This window comes from Enhydra lutris, unplaced genomic scaffold (genome assembly GCF_002288905.1).
Source record: "Enhydra lutris kenyoni isolate GAN:26980312 unplaced genomic scaffold, ASM228890v2 scaffoldscaffold20, whole genome shotgun sequence".
NCBI classification, from domain to species: Eukaryota; Metazoa; Chordata; class Mammalia; order Carnivora; family Mustelidae; genus Enhydra; species Enhydra lutris.
This window is the reverse complement of record NW_019154104.1, coordinates 20,771,615-20,789,799: the sequence shown is the minus strand read 5'-3', so window position 1 is coordinate 20,789,799 and position 18,185 is coordinate 20,771,615. Positions and strand designations below refer to the sequence as shown.

General features: G+C 44.3%; 1 protein-coding gene across 1 annotated transcript in view; it reads right to left on the bottom strand.

Moving 5' to 3' along the window:
* The window catches only part of LOC111148627 (zinc finger FYVE-type containing 1), a 58,792-nt gene that overhangs the window by 15,650 nt on the left and 24,957 nt on the right, over nucleotides 1–18,185 (bottom strand). The window contains exons 3-4 of the mRNA XM_022505367.1: nucleotides 13,792–14,296; nucleotides 8,872–9,086 (exon numbers count right to left, since the gene is read on the bottom strand). Coding sequence (XP_022361075.1) covers nucleotides 8,872–9,086; nucleotides 13,792–14,296 — 720 coding nt within the window. The remainder of the gene's footprint in view (nucleotides 1–8,871; nucleotides 9,087–13,791; nucleotides 14,297–18,185) is intronic.

Sequence of the window (18,185 nt, the reverse complement as noted above, 5' to 3'; positions counted from 1 at the left end):
AAATATATATATATATATATATATATATATATATATATATATATATATATATATATAAAATCAGTATATAACCTGAGCAGCTCTTTAAACAGATTCACCTGCTCAGGGAGGGTATACTCTACTGGTAGGCGTCTGAGCTATTGCTCCCTAGAACCTGAGCAAAGCAGTGAGTGCTCAAGAAGTGGGAGATCATCCTGCTAGCAGAGAGAGGTTGGAGCCTGGACCACAACATGGCTGATTCCACAGCTGACTGGCAGGAAGCACGATGAGGTCAGCATGATCCATCAGGAAACAACTGAGCAGGCCACCAGAGAAGAGGACGGCAGAACGAACTCTCACACACATTCTGCAAACTCTGCCCTCCTTCTCGTCATCACATTTCCTATTCAATAATGAACATGGAAAGTAGCACTTGGGCTCCCTCTGAATCCAACAGTGTTCTCTCAATCAGATAGAACCTCGTAAGTAAGATAACTGCTCATAACTTTTTTAATGTATACTAATGGCATTAAGAATGTAGTGTTTTTCTAAAGATTTTATTTATTTGAGAGAGAGAGAGGACAGAAGTAGAGGGAGAGGGAGAAGCAGACTCCCACTGAGCAGGGAGCCCAATGAGGGGCTCGATCCCAGGACCCTGAGATCATGACCTGAGCCGAAGGCAGACACTGAACCGAATGAGCTACCCAGGCGCCCCAAGAATGCAGTATGTTTTATGTACTACAACAGAAAGATAACCAAAATGAATAAAACTTTTTTTATTAACATATAACCAAGATACATAATTAAGTGGAAAAAAGCAAGCTATAGAATTATAGGAATCATATGATCCCATTTAGGAGAAAAATATATACATCACATACATACACTTATGTATGCACTTATGTAGGCCCAAAAATTTCTAGAAGCACACACAAGTATTAGCAATGTAGCAAAGTAGCTAATACACAAGTATTAGCAATGGCTATGACCAGGGTGGGGAGGGACCTTTTAACTTGAACCTTACACATTTCTGTACTATTGAACTGTTTATCATGAGCACATACTGCTTAAATAATTTAAAGAATGACTTTTTAAACATTAAAATAACCAAACAAATACAATTTATGGGAATATCCTTTCAAGAGGCAACTGGCAAAATGTATGAGGAACCTTTAAAGATGGCTGCGCCCTCGGGCCTTCTCAGAAGTAGAGTAACTACTGAGAAGAAATATATAGCACTGGGTTAAAAGCACAGACTTGGTAGCCAGACTAGCTGGTTCAAATTCTCCGCCACTGACTAAGTGAGTTACAGTAGGCAAATTAATTAACTCCTCTGCACCTCCACATCTTCCCCCCCCAAGTCTTGACCTCGTAGAGCGGACACGAGGATTAAGTGAATTCATTATATGTGCAGTGCCGAGCATAGTACATGGCCTACGGTAAGCACTCCATAAACATCAGTCCAAAATAGTACTAGGACTTGTAGCTGATCCTAAGGAAACAGGCAGAATGTGGACCATTCCTTTAAATACATGGAAAATATAAGCAGGAAAAAATGAAAACCACTACTAAAACAAGGGCATAATTAACTAAATGTAAAAAATGATCCATCCATATAAACAAAAAGCATACAACTACTTTAAAGACATATTTTCATTAAATATTTAATGGCGTGGGAAAAAATGCTAGGCTTCAATATTCCATGAGAAAAGCGAAGTACATAACTGCACATACGTACACTATGACCCCAATTCTCTTTAAAATTGTGGAGGCCGAGAAAAATCAAGGCCATCCCACCCTCAGGTTTAGCCTTACCTAACTAAGTACAGCCATCTCAGACCCCTGTGCCCAAGGGCTGAACTTTCCTTACTTTACTTTAGTTCCAGGAAGCCCCACCCAACTTTAGTTCTAAAGACCCCCACCCTACTTTAGTTCCAGGAAGCCCCACCCTGCTTTGGTTCCGGAGACCCCCCACTCTGCTTTAGTAACAGGAACCCATAAATATCCCTGCCTTAACTAAGCTCGGGGTCCAAGTCCCTACTCCACTGCATTGGGTATACTTGGGTCCAAGCTTAAGCATGTCACCTCGGGGTCCAAGTCCCTATTCCACTGTGTCTGGTATACTTGGGCCCAAGCTTAAGCTTGTCGAATAAACCCTCGTGTGATTGCATCGGTGCTTGGCTCCTTGGTGGTATCTCGGACGCGAAAACTCGGGCACAACAAAATAAGTAGCAGGGGCGCCTGGGTGGATCAGTCAGTTAAGCGTCTACCTTCGACTCAGATCATGATCCCAGGGTCCTGGGATCCAACCCCACATCAGCCCACTGGAGTCTGCTTCTCCCTCTCCCACTCCCCCTGCTTGTGTGCTGGCTGTGTCAAATAAATATATAAAAATCTTTAAAAAAAAAATAAAAATAAAGTAAGTAGCAAAGAATCACTTAACATCACCATTTATCTACCCATTTTTTACATACTTAGTTTGCATTATTTTACCATTACAAAGAAAACTGCTTTGTAATAATTCCTACTTTAAAAGTCATCACATCCTCATAAAGGTCTCCCTGCGTTCTGGTGGGAGAGTTTCTCTAAGGCTAATTCCCAGAAGTGATTCGGCTGAAATACGTATTATGCATATCTTCACCTACACTAGATACCTCTGAATGGCATTTCAAAGTGGTTGTACTGATCTGAACTTCAACTGGCCGTCTGTAAGAGCTTACAATGCTTCACATCCTTTTTGACATTTTAGCGCCAGACTTATCAACGTCTGCTCTTATAGTGCTGGGGCTGTCTTCTGCATTTCTTTGATTACTAGAGAGTTGAGATTTCTTCATTTGTGCATCACAGTTTTGATCAAGCCTCTTAGGTGATTTGTCTCTCCATCTTCCCAAAAGTTTATATACTTTTTCCTGACCGTATTCCTGTATATATTATCTAAAATAAAAAGACAATCATATAGAAAAAAAAAAAAATCTCATTTATCATATTAGAACATAGCCCTGGCCTTCACAAAGTGTTTTGACTCAGTGAGTTCATGAGTAATTGGACAAGGCTAAGAATACCAAACAGAGAAAGGAAAAACTGGGAGAAGCAGGAAGCCAAACAAATCAGTTTGTCGCTGATAATTTATCTGTTTATGCCCATCCCCATTCTTCTGTTCCAAAAAGAATTCAATGCTCCTTATAGAAATAAATAAAACAGGGGCGCCTGGGTGGCTCAGTGGGTTAAGCCGCTGCCTTCGGCTTGGGTCATGATCTCAGAGTCCTGGGATCGAGCCCCATATCGGGCTCTCTGCTCAGCAGGGAGCCTGCTTCCTCCTCTCTCTCTGCCTGCCTCTCTGCCTGCTTGTGATCTCTCTGTCAAATAAATAAATAAAATCTTTAAAAAAAAAAAAAAAAGAAATAAATAAAACAAAGGAAAGCCAAATTAAAAAAAAAAAAAAGACAGCCATTCTATTCTACACTGCTGTGAACTATGAAAACTTCAGTTAGTGTGTCTGAACAGCTACAAAAACTCTAGTGGGTCAATGTGCCTAATGCAGACCTTACAAGTAGTTTCCTATTAAAACGATAACCAGGAAATTAACAAAGTTCTGATTTAAAGAAGAGATTAAAAGCCAAGTGACAACCAAAAAGATAAAAACAAATTTTTCAAAGATGTCAGTAAGTTAGAGAACCCCACAATTCCCTGGGGAGAGCCAAAACCGTGCATTTTGAAATGAGTAACTCCATGGACAGAAGCAGCAGGTCCCGCACCCCAGTCTCCGCCCCAGAGGACAGAACTAAATATATGGTCCAGGGGAAACTCTGGGGACACCAGTTACCAAGAATCATCACAACTCCAGCTGACCAGGCTCTGTGTATTTTCAGAAAACTTCATGACTCATACCACCTCATAAGCATAGTGTAACTATTTTTCTCAAAATTGCCTAACAAACTGGCTGGGAGGAGGACATCCAAGTCCCCTGAGGGTAAAATCCCTGAGCACTAATTACTGCCCACAGCACTCCGTGCCCCTGCCAATCTAATTTAAACATTAAGCTGCGTTAGCTTAGAGAAAACCTAAGGAACTCTAGAACCCAGCCATTGGCCTCTTCGTTAAAATTTATACTGATCAGATTGACAGCCCTTGGTATACCACAGTATATGGCCTCAGCCTCTTTTGACGATGTCTGCCATACCGGGGTGTGATCTTCTACTGTGACTATCTTTGAGCCATTTCAAGGACATTTGCCAGAACATCTAAGTATACCTTCACCTCAAATCAAATCAGAAGTATGCATTTCATGAATAGTTCAAATACAATCACTTTTCACAAATTTTTTTCTTAATATTCTCCACCCTATTTAATGCTTATGCAACATTTACTATATGCCACATCTTTGTTTCTTCAAGTGTGCCATTCTATTTGAACCTCAGCTCAACTTCATTAGGAACGTTCTCTTATTATTCCTATTCTACAGATGAGGAAAAAGGTTTGAAGAAGGACTAAGAGGAAGACAAAGGTTATTGTCTATCTTGTTCTCTACTGTACTTCCCCGCACCTCAAACTCTACCCAGCACATGGGTGTGCTCTTTTACTTGTTGAATGAATGAACAAATGAAGGAAGTTGCCAAGACCAAGGAACTGGGATTCCAACACAAGTCTGTATGACTCCAGAACCCAAGCTTTTAACCATTGTCTTCAGTCCTTTGAGGCTGCTAAAATAAAACAGCGCAGACCGGATCGCTTCTAAACAGAAATGTGTTTCTCACACATCTGGAGGACAGAAGCCCAAGATCTAGACGCCAACAAGGTCAGGTTCTGGTGAAGGGACTGCTCCCTGGTTTACAGATGGTGCCTCTGCACTATGTGCTCACTGAGTGGACAGGGCAAGGGAGCTCTCTGGGGCTTCTCTCCAAGGGTGTTAATCTCACTCAAAAGGGCTCCATCCTCATGACCCATCACCTCCCAAAGGCCCACTGATACCATCACATTGGGCATTACGGTTTCAACATAGGAATTTTGGGAGGACACAAACATCCAGCCTAAAGCAACCACAATGCAAAACCCACAAGCTTTGTTTAAAGGGTAACTTTTCATTTTGACAGAATTTCAAACTTGTAGAAGAGTTGCAAGAATGGTACAAGGAACTCTCATATGCAATTTACCCAAATTCACTTATTGTGACAGGGTACCCCACTACAAACCTTCTAAAAACCCAATGGATTGAGCCAATCAGCATATGCCCAAACTCTGTTCTTGCGCACACCAGAGCCTCGTCTTATACCAAATCCCCTTCTCCTCTGCTGTCCTTCCTATCCCTCCCCGCCCCAAGTCTCTATCCCCTAGTCCTCACGGCATCCTCATATCCCTAGATCCAATCTTGCCAACATTTCCCAGCCTCTCTCCAGATCCCGCATGCCCAGCACTGCCCCCAAAGAACCTGCTCCCGTCCTGCTCCTCCGTCCTAAGCCTGCAGGCATACTAACAAAGCACTGTCCACAAAGCAGACTACAAGAAGGAATTCAAGGGGATCCCTTTGAGAAATTCATTATAAAGAATGCTAAAATAGGGTGCCTGGGTGGCTCAGTGGGTTAAAGCCTCTGCCTTCAGCTCAGGTCATGATCCCAGGGTCCTGGAATTGAACCCCACATCAGGCTCTCTGCTCAGCAGCGAGCCTGCTTCCTCCTCTCTCTCTGCCTGCCTCTCTGCCTACTTGTGATCTCTATCAAATGGATAAAGTCTTTTAAAAAAAATTAAAAAAAAAAGAATGCTAAAATAAATACATACATAGTAAAGATCAAAGACTGTGTCAAAGTAAAATCCCTGAAATACTAAAAATAGGCAAAACAGAAAAAAAAAGACACCAAATAAGCAAAGTACTTAAATAGGATTCCATGTCCAACTAGTGAAATGACAGAAATGCGATACATACTCACTGTGTGTACACACACACGCGCGCACACACACACACACACACACACACCTCTGACACAATCTACTTCAAGAGAATATAACCCAGAAAAATAATTCCAGGTATAGAAAGAGCTGTCATGATATTTATTCGTGACATTATTTTTAATAGAGAAATTTTACTTATAATTTCTTGTCTGACAATTGTTATTTGGGTATATTTAGAAAATGCAATATTGTGCAGCTATCGAAACTGTTTATAAAAATCATATAATAATATAGTAAAATGCTGGGGCCACCAGGTGGCTCAGTCAGTTAAGCATCCGACGCTTGGTTTCGGCTCAGATCATGATCTCAGGGTTGTGAGCTTGAGCCCTGCACTGGGCTGCACTGGGTGTGGAGATTAAGATTCCCTCTCTCCCTTTCCCTCTGCCCCTGCCCCGCTCGCTCACTCACTCACTAAAAAACTAATAATAACAATATAGTAAAATGTTTATAAAGTTTCATGGGGAAAGGATTACAAGTTTACATCTTTAATGTGATGACCAGCGACATGTTTTGTTTTGTTTTTTTAACACTCAGAACACTCACTATAAGAGTACATACTAAAATGTTAACAATGGCTATTCCTAGGTGCAAAGATTGTACTTGGTCCTTGTTTTCATTTACTGTAACTCTACTGTAGTAGCCAATGTTTTCTACCCTTAACCTGTATTCCTAATGTAAGCCAGAGGATATGAATTCAGACAAACTGGATCACTGAACAACCTGCCCTAAACTTAGAATTCCTATTCCCCTAACGATAGCAACAACTTTGACATTCCTTTTGGGAACCCTCTTCCCAGCTTTTAATGGGCCCAGGGAATGCTTTGACCAATGCACTGTGGTAAGACATCATGATTTCACTGAGAGTACCCAGTCAATTCTCAAAAGGCAATTTTCAGGGGCGCCTGGGTGGCTCAGTGGGTTAAGCCTCTGCCTTCGGCTCAGGTCATGATCTCAGGGTCCTGGGATCGAGCCCCACATCAGGCTCTCTGCTCGGCAGGGAGCCTGCTTCCCCCTCTCTCTCTGCCTGCTTCTCTGCCTACTCATGATCTCTCTCTCTGTCAAATAAAAAAATAAAATCTTAAAAAAATTTTTTCTTAAAAAAAAAGGCAATTTTCAATAATCAATAATACTTTTTAAGTTATACTTTTCTATTATCCATTCTGTGCCGCCCACCCACTGCTACTGTTTTCGTGATTTCTGGCCTGTTGATGGCTATCATGACACAGCAATGGTAGAGAAGCCATACTGCTATGGGAGGGAAGTGATACCACCTAGCACAGTGATCCCACCTACCCAGATACCTGGGAGGCCTAAGACAAAGAAGGGGCAATGGTTTACGGCTTGAGGGCCCCAGATGGGTTATACAGCATCCACTGTGGTTGCAGGGCTTGCAGCCCACCCAGGTGCAGGCCCTCTGTTACACAGAACTGAGCACCAACCACCAGGATGGAGCAAATGAAATCTATGCAAAAGCAGGACGCTTTCTAACAGGATTTTACTAGATTATCAAAACAATATATTGACAGTACTGCTGAGATACACAACAAAAACAATTCGCCTGATTTTAAAAGACAAAGATACGATGCTTGGAGATGCTTCCCAAAAGAAGCCATCACTGGTGTATTCAACATGAATTTTAGGGGCGTGGGATGGGCCTTTGGTGGTACAGTGAAGAGCATCAAGCGCCACAGAAGAAATTACTCCTGTTTAAGTTCACTTTCAGAATTTCAGATTCTGTTAAAGAGAAAGTCCCAACTGGGTAATAGCATTATCTTTATCTTCTCCTGAACACTTGCTCATCTCCCTTCTAAATAAAGAAAAAACAAGCTCCAGTCTCAGAACCTTCCATGAACAACAGTCCCTAGAGAGGAAATAGTATGTTATTACATTTGTTGCGAGGCAGAAGATTCTTGCTGGTTAGAAGGAGCTCTAGAGTAAACCAGCCAGGCTTTACCAGCCAGAGCTGCTACTTAGTAACTGTGTGTAACCAATCACTTCACCTCCCTGTGCCTCGGTGTCCTCACCTGCAAAATGAGGCTGGGAAACAGCAATTAACACATGGAGGGGGTGAGAGAGGATTTTTTTCTTTTTAAGATTTTATTTTTAGGGGCGCCTGGGTGGCTCAGTGGGTTACACATCTGCCTTCGGCTTAGGTCATGATCCTGGGTCCTGGGATTGAGCCCCTCATCAGGTTCCCTGCTCGGTGGGAAGCCTGCTTCTCTCTCTCCCACTCCTCCTGCTTGTGTTCCCTCTCTCACTGTGTCTCTCTCTGTCAAATAAATAAATAAAAAATCTTTTAAAAAAATTTTAAGCAATCTCTACACCCAACGTGGGGCTTGAACCTACAACCCCAAGATCAAGAGTTGAATGCTCTACCGACTGAGCCAGCCAGACACACTGCTGGTGTAAGGACTAAATGAACTAATTCATATAGAGTCCTCTGATGGTATATAATAAACACCAATTACTATTATCATGTGTCTGTATTTTCTGTCTTGGGAAATTTCTACCTGTGATACTGATTCTCCATTTACAGTGATAACAAAAAGTTGTCCTCCTGAACAACCTAATTAATATAGATTTAAAAAAAAAAAAAAAAAAAAGGTGAGTCCTGTTCAGGTAACTGAGCCTCAATGCAAGATCAACTCACCAGGGCTGGGCCACACCACGCGGAAATGAACGCTTTTCCTACTGTCTGAAAGCCTGGTTTTTCTCCAACACGGGGACCTGTCACTTTTTAACAACAGCCCAAGATCCCTCTGTGCCCTTGTTCGTAGCAGGATGAGCTCTAACTCATTAGGTGTGAACTCCCCTCTGGTGCTTCCTTTCCCTACAATCTTGCTTTCCACCCCAGTTTCCAATCTCCAGCACCAACAAAAGGGGAGCTGAGTGTTCTTACCACCCACTGGCACCCCAGTGGAAAGCACTCAGGGCAGGAGCCCCACTGACCTTCAGGGCTTTGAAGATGACCCCCGGGTGCCGGGGAGAACGGGTGGTGTTGTTCTCTAGCTGCTGCTCCAAAGCCCACCGCAGTCCAGAGAAGTCGGTGGGAGGGTTGTAAGTCCTCGTTCCCTTGTAGTGAATGGAACTGAAGGCTTCAGGGAAGCGGCCCAGCTTCCGGAACCGGTCCTGGATGAGCTTTTCTGGTACCTCTGAGGGGTGATCTGGACAAGGAAACGGGTACAGGAACATGACCTTTCTTAAAAAAAAAAAAATCTGTCTTGCATTATAAAAGTAATACACAGTCTGACTCTATATAATAAAGTACATAAACAGGCACCACTGATCTATGCTGTTAGAATTCAGGTTACCGTTAACCAGAAGGGAGCATGAGCAGGGCTTCCCCAGGAAGTGGGTGCTGGCATGTCATGTCAGGTTCTGCTACTGCTTTCACAGACTATAAAATTCATCACATTAATACACTTGTGATATGATGTGCACTCTTCTATATGTACACTGTACTTCAAGGGAAAGTCTTTTTTAATCTGCTCATTGTAAAAAAATGCAAACAGGTCAAAGCATTAAAAAAAAATAGATTTTCTCCACCCCACCCCCCGCACTAAGGAACATTTCAAATAAATAACCACTTCGAACATGCTGGTCTTCTGATGGTGAAGCTATATACAAGCTCCCAATGTATCTGAGGGTAGTTTCACCAATCTTTATGCAGAAATTTGTGGAGTGGTAGTACGGATGATTTCAATAAATATCCTGGAGAGAAATGTTAGAAGGGCTTTTTAATTTCCTTTAGTATTTTAACAACAACCACAAAATCACTCCAATTAATACTGGAGATATGGCCCTACTCAAATTTGAAAGTGCAGTCATCAAAAAGAAGTGCCCAAAATTCTGTAGTTCATCCCTAAATCCATCTCCTCCTGATCTTTTCCTGTGGCAGTGACTTTAGGTCCCAGGGTATCCCAGGATCAATCACCAAGGAGTGACTCCTCCCAACACCACCCAGGTACCAGCTTGGCTACCCTCCATCCCTCCCCAACATCATCTCACAGCTGGTCTCTGGACATAAAATCACTGCTCCCTAGTGATTATGGGTTCTATGTTTTCCTCATTTATGAAACAGAGAATTCATTTGCCTACTAACTCCCACCTGGAATCCTCTGTCCAGAAAAAGAATAGGATCAAATAAAATCAGAAAGCGGGACACCTGGATGGCTCGGTCCATTGAACGTCGGACTCTTGATTTCGCTCAGGTCATGATCTCATCAGGGATGAGATCCAGCCCCACATGGAGCTCCGCCTGCTTAAGATTCTCTCTCTTCCTCTCTCTGCCCCTCCTCACTGCTCACTCACTCTCCTTCCCCCCCAAAAAAAGAAATTAAAATAAAATTAAACAGGAGCGCCTGAGTGGCTCAGTGGGTTAAAGCCTCTGCCTTCGGCTCAGGTCATGATCCCAAGGTCCTGAGATCGAGCCCCGAATCGGGCTCTCTGCTCAGTCGGGAGCCTACTTCCTCCTCTCTCTCTGCCTGCCCCTCTGCCTACTTGTGATCTCCCTCTGTCAAGTAAATAAATAAAATTTTTTAAAAATAATTAATTAAATAATTAATTTAAACAATATAAAATCAGAAAGTCTGAAACAGAAAACTCCAATTATCAATTTGCCCACAATTCTGGCACCTCTTCTCCTTCCCTGCGTAAACTGGCTGCCTTGGTTCCATCTTCGAGTTTCAAGAATCAGCAACAGTATTCCAGAAAGAGCTCTGAATTTAGGAGTTAGGAAACCTTATTTTGAGCCCCAATTTTGCAACTATCTGGAAAACTTCTGGTTACATAACTCAAGCTCTCTGAGTGCAGCTTCTTCATCTGTAAAATGGGGCTGCTGTTAACTGGACCGAATAACAAGAATACAGTAAGTTAGCATTTATTTTTTTAAAAACCACCTATCACAGTATATGGTATATAGCGCAAAAAAAAAAAAAAAAAAGAAGAAGAAGAAGAAGAAGAAAAGAAAAAAGTTATTTATGAAGGGCTCATTATTTCAAAATTCTGAACTAGAAATTAAACTTTCCCCTTACCAAGGTTGTAAAAATCCAAAGTGGCATAAAAATGTAGATCACAGAGGGCACCTGGGTGGCTCAGTTGGTTAAGCATCTGCCTTCAGCTCAAGTCATGATCCCAGGGTCTTGGGATTGCGTCCCACAACAGACTCCCTGCTCAGGAGGGAATCAGCTTCTCCCTCTCCCTCTGCCCCCCTCCTGCCTGTGGTCTCACATGCCCTCTCTATCTCCCATTCTCTCACTCTGAAATAAATAAAATCTTGAAAAAAAAAAAGTAGATCACGGAAGGCATCCTCAAGTCAGTACTTCCAACCTTCTCCCCTTACCTCAGAGTCACCTGCTAAGGAGACTCTGCTGGAACATTTAATTTCTCATCCTCCCACAAGAGCCTGGTCTTTCTGATTCTAACTCTTTAATATGGCCCTGGTCTGTCCACTTCCCTCCTGTGTCACTGGCCCAGCTCAGCCCCCATCACTTCTCGTCTAGCGCCATGGTGAATGTCCCAGCTGGTCTCCCTGCCTCCAGGCACGCCTCTGTGGTTCAGCCAGCAACAGGCTGCCGTGCGGTCTTTGGAAAATACAGATCCGCTCGTTTAACTCCATGCTTAAAATGCTTCAGGGGCTTCGGTCCTATGTGAGAACTGAGTCAAGGCAACCCACAATCTGACCCCCAGGTATCTCCAGCATTCCCTCCCTTACAATGCGTGCTTCAGACACAGTGAGAACCAACAAACCGGAGCGTCAAGCACTTATCCAGGCTCTTTAGACACAGCAGTGAGTAAGATGGGCAAGGTTCCCGCCTTCGTGAGTTCCGGTTGTAATTGAAGAGAAACAAACACAAGCAAGCGAGCACACACAGGAGGACCATACACAGGAGGACCGCAGACGGTGACAGCGGTTCTGATGCAAACGAACAGAGCCGTGCAGAAAGAGTGTAAACTCAGGGGCAGGGAGGACCACCTACGGGGGATGATCAGCCAAGGCTCCAAGGGGGACAGAGCAGCATAGGCCAAGGTGGCAACACAGAAAAGGCTGGCGCCATGGCTACCGGACAGGAGTGTACGCAGAGGTGGTGAGCGCCCGTACACGGTGGGGGCACGCGGGGCAACGGGAGGGGAGGAAGCGGGTAACAAGGGAAGGAGGTCAGAGACACAGACAGGACTCAGAGTGGGGACATCGTAATGAGTTTGCGGGTAAAGGCACGGACAGCGTACAAGCAGGAGTCCAGCATGATCTAAACGATAAAGCGAGCTTCTGAGTGGAGCACCTGGCTGCTGTGCGGGGCTCGCACGGAGGGGCTGGAAGCGAGTTCCAGAGGCTCTGGCAGGACCACCTGTGGGTTCCTAGACACAACCTGCTCCCCACAAGCCACCAGGGGTTTGCTCCTTCCAGAGCATCCTTCCTCTCTGGCCCTATCAAGCCACATGTCTAGGTTCAAGTCCCACCTCCTGTTTCCCACACCCCCTCAGGAGGTGTGGAGAGTCCCTCTTCTGCACTCCCACAGCTCCTGGACCCACATCCGCTCCAGAAGAGAACCCGTGAGGTCTCCCCAACGAGACAGGGAACTATTCGAGGGTGAGAACTGCTTTTCTCCGCCCTGTGCCCCATGGCTCAGCACATGGCATTGTGCCACTTAAGAAACCTGATTGACTGGGAACCTGGGTGGCTCGGTCTGTTAAGCGACTGCCCTCGGCCCAGGTCATGATCCCAGAGTCCCGAGATCAAGGCCCCTGTCAGGCTTCCCAGCTTAGCAGGAAGTCGGCTTCTCTCTCTCCCTCTGCTCCTCCCTCTGCTCATGCTCTCTCTCTTGCCCACTCTCTCAAATAAATAGGTAAAATCTTAGAAAAGAAAAAAAAAAAGAAAAAAACTTTGTTAACTGATGGGACGCCCAGGTGGCTCAGTCAGTTAAGCATCTGACTCTTGATTTCGGCTCAGGTCATGATCTCAGGGTTGTGAGATCGAGGCTCATGTGGGGCTCCACACTGAGTGTGGTGCCTGCTTCAGATTCTCTCTCTCTCTGTCCTCCCCACATTATCCTTAAAAAAAGAAAAAAAAGGAAGAAACTACGTTGACTGAATGAACAGGTAAATGGGACCACTGTGTTAGGAGCTAACATTACTGTCCCCACTGGTGTCCAATCACTGTTGCTGCACTGTGCACTGCTCCCTCATCCTCCCTCAGGTCACAATTTTGCTTCCTACTTCTCTCAGGGATTAGAAACAGTAAGACAATTAATTACCAGCAACCGTGTCCACACACTCTGCTTTCCCCCCTGTGCTTATGGAGAGACTGTCCATGCTTCTGAGGCCAACACACCCACATGGGCCTCACCCCAACGGTTCTGCTCTCTTCTAGCCACGCTGTTCCCTTCCCTTTGCACCAGCACACAACCATCTACAATACCTCACAGCTTCCATTTAAAGAAGGGGGAGAAAAAAACCCTTGAAATCCCACATCAGCCTCTAGCCATCATTTCGTTTGTCTGCTTCCCTCTATAACACAACTCTTTCAAAGACTGGAATATACTCACAACCTTCATTCTTCCCCTGCTCTCTCTTGAACCTATCCTCATCAGGCTTCCATGCCCACCACCCCTGGGAAACAGGTCCTCTCCGGATCACCAAGGCTCTCCACACTGCCTAAACTAGTCATTAATCCTCAATCCTCAATCCCCATCTTGACCGGATTTTGACACCTGTTGCTCACCCCACCCTTCTTCAAACACTCCCTCAGGTCTTGCCCAGGCAGAAACTTTGCTGGGCCATCCCCCTCCTCCACCAAGTTACTACTGCAGCCCAAGGGCTGCCTCCTTGTACCCAGAAAGGTCAATCCGTAACAGTCCCCTGTCTACTCACCAGAGCCCAGCAGCTGAGTGTGCACAGTCTCATGGAAAATGATAACAGCAGGGCCCAGGGTGGACAAGGGGACATCCAGCCCACAGCGGGCAGTGGTAGCCTTGAGCTCCTTGGTGAAGTGCTTCAGGTAAGCTTCTGAGGCGTCCCCAAGGAACTTGAAGAGGTCATTATGCAGCCGGTCTGCGTGAGTTCGATAGATGACGAGGTCTGAGATGGCCAGGACCTTAAGCAGCAGCCGTGTTCTCTGGCTGAGATTCACTGTCGCCCCCAAGAGCCCTTCTGTGTCTATCACTGCTACTTTGTGGACCGGGTCATAGGCTGCCCACACCCCCACGGTGCAGGACTCCTGGGCAGGCGAAGTTTTAAATACTTCACGGCCATAAAAGAAAGTGTGGTTGAGAGTATGAGACTTTCCATCACCAGTATTTCCAAAAATGGAAACCACCTTCAAATGCTGATCAGGTTTACAGTCCAATTTCCTAATAAAGTCCTCTTCATTCGTTACCTTCAAAAAAAAAAAAAAGAAGAAGAAGAAGAAGAAGAAAAGAAAAGAAATATAAACTGCATAACAGAAAACTTACAAGAAAACTTCCCAAGGTCAAGATCCTTGACTGAACTGTCAAGGTGGCAAAGGAAAGAAGCTCCAGGATGGAGGCTCCCTCCCAGCCTTATCCCCAGCAAACAGCTAAGAGGAACTTGCAAAGCTTTAGGCAGTACAATTTAGTGCTCAGGAAAGAGCTACAACTATAAAACTCTTAGAATATGACAAAGGAGGGGGCGCCTGAGTGGCTCAGTTGGTTAAGCAACTGCCTTTGGCTCAGGTCATGATCCCAGAGTCCTGGGATCCAGCCCCACACTGGGCTCCCTGCTTGGCAGGGAAGCTGCTTCTCCCTCTGCTGCTGCCCCCCCTCCCCCACCACTTGTGCACATGCCCGCCCTCTCTCTCTCTCTCTCTCTCTCTCATTCTTGCTCTATCTCAAATAAATAAATCTTTTTTTAAAAAGTTGACATAGGCATGGGGCACCTGGGTGGCTCAGTCAGTTAAGCATCTGCCTTCAGCTCAGGTCATGATCTCAGGGTCCTGGGATTGAGTCCCACATCAGGCTCCCTGCTCAGTGGGGAGTCTCCTTCTCTTCCTCCCTCTGGCCCTTCCCCTCATCATGTCCACTCTCTTGCTCTCAAATAAATCAATAAAATCTTAAAAAAAAAAAAAGAATAAAAAAAGAACAAAGAAAAAAACAATACAGGAGCAAATCTATGTGACCTTGGACTAGGCAATGGCTTCTCAGATATGACACCAAAAGCAATACAACAAAAGAAATAGACAAAATAGACTTCACCAAAATTAAAAACTTGTATCCTACAAAATATACCATCAGAACAGTGAAAAGAAAGCCCAAAGAATGGGAGAAAATATCTGCAAATCATTTATCTGATAAGGGACTAGTACTCCAGAGTATGTAAAGAACTCTTTTAACTCTACAAGAAAGAAAAAAAAAAAAAAAAAAAAAAAAAAAAAAAAAACATTAAATATTAAGCCAAAAATTTGAATGGACATTTTCCCAAAGATTTACAAATGGTCAATCAGCACATGCAAAAACACTCACCACCACAGTCATTAAGGAAATGTGAACAAAAACCACAATGAGGTCTCACTTCACACCCACTAGAATGGCTAGGCCAAAAGGATCACAACAACAAAAATCTTCACATAGCTGTAGGGGGCGCCTGGCTGGCTCAGTCCGTGAAGCATGTGACTCTTGATCTCAGGGTTGTGGGCTGAAGCCCTGAGTTGGATGTAGAGATTACTTAAATAAGCTTTTTTAAAAAATAAATAGGATGGGGCGCCTGGGTGGCTCAGTGGGTTAAAGCCTCTGCCTTCAGCTCTGGTCATGATCCCAGGGTCCTGGGATCAAACCCCACATCGGGCTCTCTGCTCAGCAGGGAGGCTCCTTCCTCCTCTCTCTCTGCCTGCCTGTCTGCCTACTGTGATCTCTGTCTGTCAAATAAATAAATAAAATCTTCAAAAAATAAAATTAAATTTAAAAAATAGGGGCGCCTGGGTGGCTCAGTGGGTTAAAGCCTCTGCCTTTAGCTCAGGTCATGATCTCGGGGTCCTGGGATTGAGCCCTGCATCGGGCTCTCTGCTCGGCGGGGAGCCTGCTTCCTCCTCTCTCTCTGTCTGCCTCCCTGCCTACTTGTGATCTCTCTCTCTCTCTGTCAAATAAATAAATAGAATCTTAAAAAATAAAAATTAAAAAAATAAAAATAAAAAATAAATAGGAGCCCCTGGGTAAGTTCAGTCAGTGAAGCATCTGCCTATGGCTCAGATCATCCCTGGGGCTGAGCCTGTGGCAGACTCCTTGCTCAGCGGGGACTCTGCTTCTCCCTCCCACTTCACCCTCCCCCACGCTTGTGCTCACACACGCTCCCTGGAGCTCTCTCTAAAAAATAAAATAAAATTTTTAAAAATAAATAAATAATAAAAAGACTAAAACCTGTTTTAAAATGATAATGACAAATGTTAGCGAGAGTATGGAGAAACTGCCATCATGATCACGCACTCCTGAGAATATATACAACGGCAGAGCCAGTCTGGAAACAGTATGGCAGTTTCTCAAAAAGTTCAGCACAGAGTTACCATGTATCTCAGTAATTCCCCTCCTAGGTGTGTATCCAAGACAAATGAAAAAATGCCCACACAAAATGTGAACACAAATGTTCATGGCAGCGAGATCCCTAAGAGCCCAAAGGTGGAAACCACCCACATGTCCTTCAACCGATGACCAGATAAACAAAACGTGGGTCCGTACAATGGAGTATTATTCAACCATAAAAAAGAATGAAGCACTGAGGGATGGATGCTACAACATGAACGAACCTTGAAAACATCACACGAAGTGAAAGAAACCAAACACAAAATACGACATATTCTAGGATTCCATTTATGTGAAGTATCTGTGACAGGCAAATTCACAGCGACAGAAAGTACATGAGGAGCTGCCAATGGCTGGGGGAAGGACCAACCAGGGAGTGACTGCTAATGGGTATATGGTTTCTATCCAGGTTGATAAAAATGTTCTAGAATTAGTGCTATGGCTTACACAACTTTATGAATATACTAAAAACACTGAATTATCCACTCTTAAAGGGTAAAATATATGGTATATGAATTACATCTCAATAAAACTGTTATTAAAAAATGGGGGGGGGGAACGTGTGTGTCAGTTAAGCGTCTGACTCTTGATCTGGGCTCAGGTCATGATCTCAGGGTCCTAAGACGGAGTCCTGCATCAGGATCTGGGCTCTCTCCCTTTGCCTCTAACCCCTTCCCTGGCTTGCACACACTCCCTCTGTGAATAAATAAAATCTTTTTTTTAAAAAATGGCTCTCTTGGGTCTTCACTTCTAAGATGACCAAGAAGGAATAACGGTCATGCCAAAAAGGGCCACGGCCACAGGCGGCCTCCTTGCTGCACCAACTGTGCCTGTTGCGTGCCCAAGAACAGGGCCATTAAGAATTTCGTTATTTGGGAAAAAAAAAAAAAAAAAAGAATTTCGTTATTTGGAACACAGTAGAGGCCACTGCCGTCAGGACATTTCCAAAGCAAGTGTCTCCGATGTCTTCGTGCTTCCCAAGCTGCGTGTGAAACACACATTCACAGCAAGGTAGTCTGGAATCGCTCTCATGAAGCATCGTAGGACCAAACACCCCACCCCGATTGAGGGTGCTGTCCCATGTCCTCCTACCAAAGCCCAGGTAAGAAGCTAAGTCCTTAAGGACTGAAGAAAGACTGTTCTCTGGGAAAAAAATAAAATGGAGATTATACTAAAAAATGCACTGGTCAAGCTTCATCCATCTGTAATGCCTCTATTTATAGTTAAAGAATCCTGCAATTCTTTAAACAGTCAGACCAAGCAGGAAGAGAACTGGTACCAGTGAGATCCCAGACTGGACCCCCAGAAAGATGCTCAGTGCCCCTAATCTCAGAATACAGAACGTCAGAGCCAAAGCTCCTAATCCATACAGGCAGTGGTACTATGCCAGCAAGGAGTGATGAACCTTTATACCTAGTCTCCTCCAGCCACAAGAGAAAACAGAGCTTCCTGATTCTCAAGAGTCTGCCGGTTTGATAATGAGCAATCAGGGAAATGCAGACAGACCATGGGTATGAAAACATAAACCCTCATTTCCCAAAACCCCATCAAGATAGTAGACTACTCGTGATCCTATTAATAACATCACTGCTGTTGCATTATTAATGGCCTTAATATTAATGACAATGCTGATAATTTACTCAAAGCCCACAACATTTCTTAACAGTGCTTTTGCTAGATCGCTGAGGACAGAACCTAGTCTATCTTATCTTTTCATTCCTAGCATTTGGGACACAA